Source organism: Daktulosphaira vitifoliae, unplaced genomic scaffold, assembly GCF_025091365.1.
Source record: "Daktulosphaira vitifoliae isolate Bord-2020 unplaced genomic scaffold, ASM2509136v1 Scaffold_1, whole genome shotgun sequence".
Classification (NCBI taxonomy): domain Eukaryota; kingdom Metazoa; phylum Arthropoda; class Insecta; order Hemiptera; family Phylloxeridae; genus Daktulosphaira; species Daktulosphaira vitifoliae.
In genome coordinates, this window is record NW_026099572.1 from 83,115,958 (window position 1) to 83,126,457 (window position 10,500).

General features: G+C 31.1%; 1 protein-coding gene across 1 annotated transcript in view; it reads right to left on the minus strand.

Moving 5' to 3' along the window:
- The window catches only part of LOC126894712 (uncharacterized), a 4,398-nt gene extending 1,795 nt beyond the window's left edge, over positions 1-2,603 (minus strand). The window contains exon 1 of the mRNA XM_050665914.1: positions 161-2,603. Within this exon, the coding sequence (XP_050521871.1) occupies positions 983-2,527 (1,545 nt within the window). The 5' untranslated portion in view covers positions 2,528-2,603 and the 3' untranslated portion in view covers positions 161-982. The remainder of the gene's footprint in view (positions 1-160) is intronic.
- Between the last annotated feature and the right edge of the window lie 7,897 nt (positions 2,604-10,500).

A 10,500-nucleotide genomic window follows, 5' to 3' on the forward strand; every position in this document is an offset into this window, starting at 1 on the left:
AAAATTCTTAGTAATTACCCACTGCCGTTTGAAGGTGATGAACACTGGAACACATCAGATGCAGGGAAGGCAACAAAAAAACACCGTAACATATAACAAGCCGTTGAGCAGCTCAAATTGAACAATGTGGCGACAAGGCAATACTCGACCCAAAAGAAACCTGGCGACGATATTACCGAAACGGCCGACTAATTGAGCGCGAATGAATGCTTCACGACCACTGCCACACACACAGGGACCGGTCTAAACAGCAGTGCCGCCGTACCGTTACGAAGGTGGTGGTTTTTTAGTGGGAAAAAACATTGAAGGTCGCGGCGTATATTATATAAAAAAACGCGGAATCTCCGGAATACTAGACGGCTACAGGAAAAAATATAAAAAAACAAATTGCGTTGTGTCAGCGGCATACCCGTTGTGACAAACACAAACGTGTATGATGTGATCGACTGACCTGCTCTCCCTCACTTACCGTGTTTTCATATTAAATTAAATGTATCGCATCACCTCACATTAATGTGTATCTAACACAATTATTAATTTAAATTGATTATTTAAAAACAATCATGTTATTCTAAGAAATTAATATAATTTTTAAATAAAAGTGTTAACTATCTTAAATGAAAAGATTAAATGAACAAACATTATTGTGGATACAAATAAAGTAGCTTAATGATATTACATATTATGATAGTAACGAGTATATTATGATATTACAATATTGTTTATTATAAAACGAAATTTCGTTTATTTGGAAGGTAAAATACCTTATATAAATATATATATAAAAATAGTCCAAAAATGGATTCCTGGTAGGTTCTTACAATATTAAAATCTTGTTATATGCCTACGCGCAAACCAAGTGTTTTCATTAGCTATGGTTTTTTTTACTGCTAAAACATGTAAATTTAATATAAGTTTGAATTAAAAAATTCAATTTATAATTGTAAATAATTGATTGAAGATTGCTTTAACAAAATATGTTTTACAATTCTAATACTCTTTCCTCATTTTCATAGTCTACATTACCATGGTTATTTAAACTTTGTATTTCGAAAGATTCACAAAATTTTAAACATGATAAAATACTTATTATGCTTATATTATGGAATAATTTATTTATTAACTTCGTAAACAAATATATTCTTACAAAATTATCATTCATTCCTTTAGAATCTGAAATTGACCATAAATATTGAATATTTTTTAATTCATTTTCATCTAAGTCATTTCTTAAAATATACATTTTAATTTCAATATGGATATTCGATTCATAGTCTGGGTGTCTAATTAAATCATTTGAAATTAATTTAAAAGAGTTGGATTTTATTTTATCTATTATACATACAATATTTGAAATCAATACACCATGATAATATATAAAATTTTTATTATCTGAGGGTAAATTTGTAAAAGATTTTAAAATTTTTTGAAAATCACGAGCTTCTACGCCATCAAATAGCATAGTCATCTTCTGAAATAAATTTGCTATTTTTTCTATCAAAAATTTTGCAGAATCTATTTGTTCATTGTCTAACAGTAAATAACTGTAGATAAAGTGCTTTTTCATTAAATGCATTAAAATGGTTTTAAAAACGTTTAAGACTTTTCGTTGATAAACTCCAATTCGTTTTATCCATAAATCAAATTTAAAGTAATTCTTTGCTGCTTTGTATGCTTTATGTATGTCATTATAGATAGCATCAAAAGTATCTTTACTTTGTTCACCGAAATCCATTATAGCAGTTCTCAATAATTCTTTTTTTTCAATTATGTCGCACATATAAATACTTCTGAGTGAGAATGCACTTTCTTCTTTGTCTACAATTTCCAATACATTTTTGTTGATTTCTCTTCTTTGATTCATAACATCTAAAAGGTTCGTGAGAGTTGAATATTGTTCCGAAATAACTGAAGGAATACCTCTTACGTCATACTTATTATTATCTCGACACATGCAAAAAGATACAAATATTAACATTGAGCGAAGTGTTAGATGAGTATCTACAATATTATATGGATATTGATATATTTCATTACCAAAGATTCGAATATATGAAGTATAAAAATGCATTGCCCAAAAAGCGTCATTTTTTTTTAGGGGATTATACTTAGTCAAAATAACTAAAATTTGTTTTGTAATCGATTCGTTTAAAATAATTCTGTTTATATCATATGTTTGTCCAGATGGCAATTCAATTAAAGAAGAAATAAGATTCAAATATTGAAGAAAATTGAATGTATTACCACAAATAAGATCCAACCGTATAAAGTGCGTTTTTGACTTTATTAATAAACGTTTTAGGTAGTTCCCTCTTATTGAATTATCTTCTGGGAAGATTTTGTTTTTGAAATCTTCCAATGACAAATTGCATAGATCTTCATAGCTAGGATACTCGAATCCAGTATCTAATTTTAAAACTCTTTCTAATGATTCATCTTTTGTCTTCCAAAATTTTATGCCATAACATTTTTTTAGCTTTACAATACATAACAAAAATAATATCGCAGTAAATATTTTTAAAATCATTTTCAATTGACAATTTATAAATTATTTTATTATGTGATAATTTAATAAGCTAGCAAAATATTTTTTTAAAACTCTTTATAAGTATTTTAACTATGGATATTTATTAATATCTGTATTTATTTTTATAGTATTTTTATATTCAAAAATAGATCGCATAATACATTTGTTATAAAATTAATAATATAATGTAATTGATTAAACAAACATATTGAGCTCAAATTTTGCATGTTAGTTGTTTATTTAAGAACTTAATATATTTTTATAATAAGTTATTAATACTTATTTATATCATTCAATTTTTGTACATATTTTTTTGTAACTATATATGTACTACATCGCGAAGTCATTTTTTAATGAGATATGCTGGTTTTTTATACATGATAAACTATTTTACCATGTATTCTTTATGCTAAATTGGATGTCTATAGTCTGCCAACATATTATACAGGATGATTGTTTTAATATTAGCCACTCAATTCAACTTAAAATAATAATTATATGAAGAAAATCTATTATGGTATTATTAATTTTATATATTTTTCGATTTATTAATTATGAAGTATGTTTTTAGATCATCCCTTTATGCCTTAAAAGGGTGTCAACTTTATCTTTTTTAATTAAATATATATATAGTGTATAAAATAAAAAATTATCTATTTAAGAAAATTACTTGTCGATAACATTTTTAAATGTAGATTGGAGAAAGATCGCGACCTAGTAATGCGTAATGATTTTAACATAACCCACACATTACCTCCATTATATATTTTAAAATAATTATAACTTCCGAAATACTAGTCCAAAATTTGTTATACATCAGTCTGTCTAATACCAAAAACAGTTTTTTGGCTATAAGAAGTAAGTTAAGGAAGTCAATCTTCCTTTTTTTTACTTTATATTATACTCTTGTTAAGGGTGTTTACTCACAATTTCCCTTTGTTTAGTCGATCAGCCGTTCTCGTTGTGTACGTTCTTAGTTTGAGTTCTGCTATACTTTTTAACTGTGAATTATATTCAAAAGTATTTAATTATGAGTGACAAGGTGTACAGTGGCCACAAAGGCAGTAAAACAAGAAGTACCAGAAGAACCCAGAGTAAAATTAGTAACCGACACTCGCCTAACCGCCATGCGTTCGAAGGCTATTCGGAGTACGTTAGTACCTCGGCGAAAACCTTAAAAAGTTCTGATTTAAACCGTGATCGCGATGTTGATAGGGATTTCGGCTACTGTTTCATACATTTTTTCGCTGTATTTACTGCTCTTTCTGAATTATTAGTATGTAAAAAATGTAATAGTGATGTGCGGTTTTCACAGTCGAGCAAGCGTGGATTAGGCTTCAAGATTGTTGTGTCTTGTTCGAACTGCGGTGATGTCGATATTTTTAACTGTTCTCTAATACCTGATCGTGCTTATGAGATCAATTGCCGTATTATTTTGTGTAATTATTATATTTAACGGTCGGCCATCACGTTTGACCGTAACGGTTATTCCATTTTTATTATCAACATATTTTCATTTTCTGTCTAATTTTGTTTTATTTCGTATGTTTGTAGTTATACTAATGTTATGAGAATATCTTAATAAATAATTATTGAGGTGTGGCTGAGTGGGATAGACAAATAAAATAATCGAACTAATTAAATGTAATTTTTAATTATCGACACATGACATCGAAATGAAAAGAAAAAGAAAAAAAAAGTTTCTAACCTAAAAATAAATATAATAGTAGATAACAGGTTGGATTGCTATCTCAACAATAATTGTATGTAATATTGAAAGAATTGAGTCTATTTGCTATTATTAAAATGGATTTTTATGGAGATAAAAATAAATTTGTAAATATTTAGTAAAAGTTTAATTGTGAATGATACTTGGACAATGATTTATAGCAAAATTTGAGATGTAATATTGTTATTTTTTAAACAAAAGTTGAATATTATGGTCTTTTGTAATTGAAACAGTATAGATAAAAANGCGACTTGGTCCTGTGAAGGAATGTAAGAGAGTGATATTGCTCCGTTGTTGATTGCTTCTCTTAGGAAAGAGTACTTCACATCGATATGTTTCATACGCTGGTGTTGTCTCGGTTGTTGTGTAATGGTGATACAGGCTTGATTATCTTCATGTANGATACAGGCTTGATTATCTTTATGTATTGTTAATTGTTTAATATAAATTCCCAGTTCTTCCATTATTCCGCGAAGCCACAATGCTTCTGAAGCAGCACTCGCTAAAGCAATGAACTCCGCTTCGGTCGATGACAGGGATACCGTAGGCTGTTTTTGTGATCTCCATGAGATGAGTGATCCATACACTTTGAAACAATATCCAGATATAGATCGTCTGTCTTGCATATCGTTTGCCCAGTCTGCATCGGCATATCTTATGATTGGCTCATCGTCGCTTTTGAATACTAGTTTTGCATTGATAGTGTGCTTAATATATCTTAGTATTCTTTTAAGATGGATCCAGTATAGTTCGGTTGGTTTTACTTGAAATCTACTAAAGTAATTGACTGCATAGCAGATGTCTGGTCTCGTTGCAATGGCAGCATACATAAGTGACCCTACTAGTTCTCTGTATGGATTCTGTGTTACTTTACTATCTTGTTCATATAACTTGAGATTAAATTCCATGGGAGTACTAATTGGTTTGCAGTTGTCCATGGAAAACTTCTTCAGTACTTTAGATAAGTACGCAGCTTGGTCAATTGATATTGTATCATCCTTTAAGTTGCGTTGAATGTTGATACCAATGAAGTTATGACATTCTCCATAATCCTTCATGTCAAACTCCTTACTCAGTTTTGACTTAATGTCTTCTATCTCAGTAATGTTGTTACCCGTAATAAGAATATCATCTACATAGATGGCTAAGTAGATATTGTTATCTTTGCTATTATACAGCCAGTTATCTGACTCAAGTTTCTTGAAATCATTGGACTCCAGGAAATTGTTGAATCTCTTATTCCATTGACGTGATGCTTGTTTTAGACCGTATATTGATTTCTCTAATTTACATACAAGTTCAGCGCTTCCTTCTGTGTATCCTTCAGGCTGCCTCATATACACCTCCTCACTCAAATCACCGTTGAGAAATGCTGTGGTGACATCCATTTGGTGTATAAGTCATTTTCTTTTGTTTGCGACAGCGAGNGTAATTTTCTTTTGTTTGCGACAGCGAACAGTAGTCTTATGGTATTTATATTTGCAACTGGTGAATAAGTTTCAAAATAGTCCACCCCTTCCTTCTGTGCAAAGCCTTTTGCGACCAGTCTTGCCTTGTACCGATTAACGTTGCCTTGACTGTCATACTTTATTTTGAATGTCCATTTGTTTCCAATTGCTTTTCTTCCTTGAGGCAGTTTGACTAGTTTCCATGTTTCATTCTTCTTTAGTGAATTGATCTCTTGTTGCATTGCCTCTTCCCATTCCTTGTGATGTTTACTGTATTTTGCGGTTTCATATGAGGTAGGTAAGTCATCTACGATTTCTTCAGCTGATAATGCCATAGAGAAAGAAGTTTGATAGTCTTTGAGCCAATGTGGTTGTTTTCTTGTTCTCATAGTTCTTTCCATCTTGGTATTCTTGATATTATGTTCAATTTTGTTTTCTTCACTTTGTTTTTCAATTGTTTCTTCATCTTTGACACACTCATTTTCATTTGTTTTCTGTATTTTCAGTGTGTGATCTGGTTTTTCTTCTTCATGATAAGGTTCTTCTTCAATTTCAATGTTGGTTTTTGTTGATTTATTGGATTCATCAAAAACAATGTTTCTACCACAAGTTATTTTTCTTTTCCTATTGTCCCATAATCTATAACCATGGTGGGTGTAACCAACATGTATGTATACTTCTGATTTAGCATCAAACTTGTCTCTTGTGTGAGGTGGCTTTAATAGATATGCTGTACAACCAAACACTCTTAAGTTACTTATGTCTGGTTTATGACCGTACCACATTTCGAATGGTGTTTTTCCATGTAGTGCGGTAGTGGGTGACCTGTTCGAAATGTAAGCAGATGTTCGAATGGCCTCATTCCATAATTCCTTATTTAATCCGCTATCGAAAAGCAGTGTTCTACATTTTTCTGTAATGGTTCTGTTGAGTCTCTCTGCGTGACCATTCTGTTGAGGTGTATAAGGTGTTGTGCCTGTAGCTGTATCCCCTTTTCTTCACAGAATTGTAGAAATGTTTTTGAAGTGTACTCTCCACCATTGTCACAACGCAGGCAAACCAATCGATTGGAAAAGTGTGTGGTGGCAAGAGCTTCATACCTTTTAAACATCATTAAAGCATCCGACTTGTGTTTTAAAGGATAGACAACAGTGAAGTGAGTGAAATCATCCATAAAGGTAATATAGTATCGCTCACCCATCCAGCTGGTTGGAGTTATTGGTCCACATATATCTGTGTGTACCAACTGTAGTGGACGATTTGCTCTGGTTCTCTGTCCTTGAAAGGGGATGGCAGATTGTTTTCCTTGAATGCATATAGAGCATCCTGTTGTATGACAGTCATTTCCAACGTTTATTCCATTTGTTAATTTTTGAAGTAAACTTAAATATTTGTCAGACAGATGTCCCATTCTCCTGTGCCATAATATTACATTTTCATAACTATTGTTAATGTTCTGTGCCGAGAAAGTTGAACTTACTTTATGGGTAATATCAAACGTTAATTTGTACAGATTACCTTGTCTAGTACCTGAAGCTATTTCACCGTGTTGGTTGGATATTGTGACATGTCCATTTTTCAATGTTATATTTAAACCAGCCTTTTCAATCTTTCCAGCTGATAATAAATGTCGTAAGTTTTGAACAAATAAAACTTCTTTAATTGTGAATTTTTGCACTCCATTATCCTTTGATTGAAATTTACAATCAATTTGACCGATATGTGTGGCATAAATATTGTGACCGGCTTTTGCTATTCCAATTAATATTTGTTTTGCTAACGGCTCGTATTTAGTAAACAGTCTTTTATCATTAATAAGATGGTCAGTTGCGCCACTATCCAAAACCCATGTGATTTTTGATTTGTTCTTCCATGATTCGGTTGATAAGGTGTGATCATTTGTCGAAAATGCAATGTGTTCACTATCATGATCAGACTCACTACCCATTGTGTAATTTACGTTACGATTTTCTCTTGGTTTAAAATAACGCTGTTNCGTTACGATTTTCTCTAGGTTTAAAATAACGCTGTTGACGTTGTTTTTGTTCCCTTTTCATTTTTCTACATTGGAACTGTTTATGGCCGGGTTTTCTACAGTAATGACATAAGATTTGGTTTGAATTTGACACGAACGCTGTGGGATTATGAGTATGAGATCCGCTGTCTTGAGATGTTGACTGATGTTTTGAGACTTCGTCTAGTAGTCTTCTTTTCACAAAATTCATAGTGATTTTGTCGTCAGCGAGCGTTTCTATTGCTGTCACTACAACGCTGTACGACTCTGGCAGGGTTAGAAGTAAAAGGCAGGCTACTGTTTCTTCTTCCAACTTACAACCTGCTGATTTCACTTGTCTATATGCATCATCAAAACGTATCAAAAATTCTTCCATGGACTCATCTCGTTCATTAAATTTCATTGTTAGAATTTTCTTCAACAGATATAACTTATTTGCCGTACCTTTTGGTTCAAATGTTGAACATAACTTTGTCCAAATAGCTCGAGCTGAATCGGCATCTTTGACGTACTCTAAATGTGAGTCAGCAATACATTGAACCAGTAATGCAATTGCATTCGAATCTTTTACTTTGAATTCCGCTACTTTAGTTGGATCTATCGGTGACGAATCAGTTAAACATTGATCCACACCATGCTTACGTAAAAGCACTTCCACTCTGAATTTCCAGTTAGAAAAGTTAGAACCGGAGAATTGTACAATTCCGTACCGTTCGTGACTTTCTGGGCCCATAACCTATTGAGGTGTAGCTGAGTGGGATAGACAAATAAAATAATCGAACTAATTAAATGTAATTTTTAATTATCGACACATGACATCGAAATGAAAAGAAAAAGAAAAAAAAAGTTTCTAACCTAAAAATAAATATAATAGTAGATAACAGGTTGGATTGCTATCTCAACAATAATTGTATGTAATATTGAAAGAATTGAGTCTATTTGCTATTATTAAAATGGATTTTTATGGAGATAAAAATAAATTTGTAAATATTTAGTAAAAGTTTAATTGTGAATGATACTTGGACAATGATTTATAGCAAAATTTGAGATGTAATATTGTTATTTTTTAAATAAAAGTTGAATATTATGGTCTTTTGTAATTGAAACAGTATAGATAAAAATTGTTTGGCCGCCGATCATTTGTAGCGCCACTTGTATACAACCGGTAAACGCGATCGAAATTGTTGCGCGTCGTGGCGTCCGGCGAGTATGTGTTTGGCACCTATGCTGGGACGATCCTATGACGGACGGTGAGTGCCTCAACTTGAAAGCCCACAACTAGAGTTCCGTGATCGTCACTTAAATATCAAAGGTGGATTTGGATGCCCATCCACGAGTTTATGGTGTGGAGAAGCGTGTCTGGTCTTGGTCTACGGGGAATTTGAAGTAACCAGGTTGCATACAAACCAGTTAACTATAGTTTGTGTAATATTGTATTTCGTTATAATAAAATTTACATTTGTGTTGTCAGAATATTGTGTCCTTTGTTTAAGTAAAAGCAAGTCGTGTCCACTTAGGCGAAAATACTGGGTACCCCGACCATTGAGGTGTTTTCGAGTCGGTGGTTTATCAAAAACATTTTGATGAAAAAATATAAAAAGTATATAAGTGTTTAGCAAGAAAGGAAACGGGTTGCTTTTGTTCTCATTGTTTGTAAACATTTACCTTTTCTTTACTTTTTTAATATTCTGTAAAATACGAATGTAAACATAGAAAACTAACCAGAAAGATAAGTATGTAGAGTATTAATAAATAATTAAAGCTTTAATTACTAATTTGAATTTAAAAATTATATTAATTAAAAATAAATAATACAAAACTGGATATTGGCCAGTCATAATTTCATTACATAATACATTTCCCCCATTCAATAGTAAAAAAGTAATTGTAGATTCTCGTTTAACATTCAATAGTTACTCTTAAAATGTACCCTTAGAAAACATTTTTCCATAGAACAAATTTGATATAATAGAATTGATTACTTGAGCTAATATTATTTAAACATATTTTTAATTTTAAATAATAAATTAAAAATTTACTATTGTTCAAAGAATAAATCAAATATTAATCTTTACATTTATATAAAAAAAAACTATTTATGGAAAAAATAAGGTGTATAATAAATTATACCGCATTTAAACATTGTATCTAAAGTGAAAATAAACAGATAAATGCATATTATATGTTACCAAAGTAATATTGTTTCGGCGTGATCTTTTACGACTAAAAGATCTTCGATAAATTAAATGAAACGTAAAAGACGAAAAAATAGATATGCGTTTATTATTTGTACGCGAGCGGTGCGCTTTACAAAGGTAGACTAACTTTAAAACCGGACAACTATGTAGCCGCCGAACAACGGTAAGATAAGACAAAAATAACTACACTTATTGTATAGGCCTAAACAAATATAATTAGAAATATATAACACTTTAAACAGATATATTTATCTACAGTAATTCTATATAATTTTAGTGATGTTATAAAGACGTCATATCATACTTGATATTATCGTGTTAATATATATATATATATATATATATGATCTAATCGAATATGGACGCGTGATACTAATAAATCCTTTATTACGATTTATTCAAACTGCGTTTATGCGTTGTCGAATTAATCAGTATAAGTTTTTTTTATTCAATATTTATAACAAAAATTACAAAATAATATATTAAAATCCAATAATCACGGTGGCACACAGTGGGACCAAACGCTGATTTAGCCGGCCAAAAGTACCATTTTTAAATCAACTAATAAAAATTTTTTTTTTAGC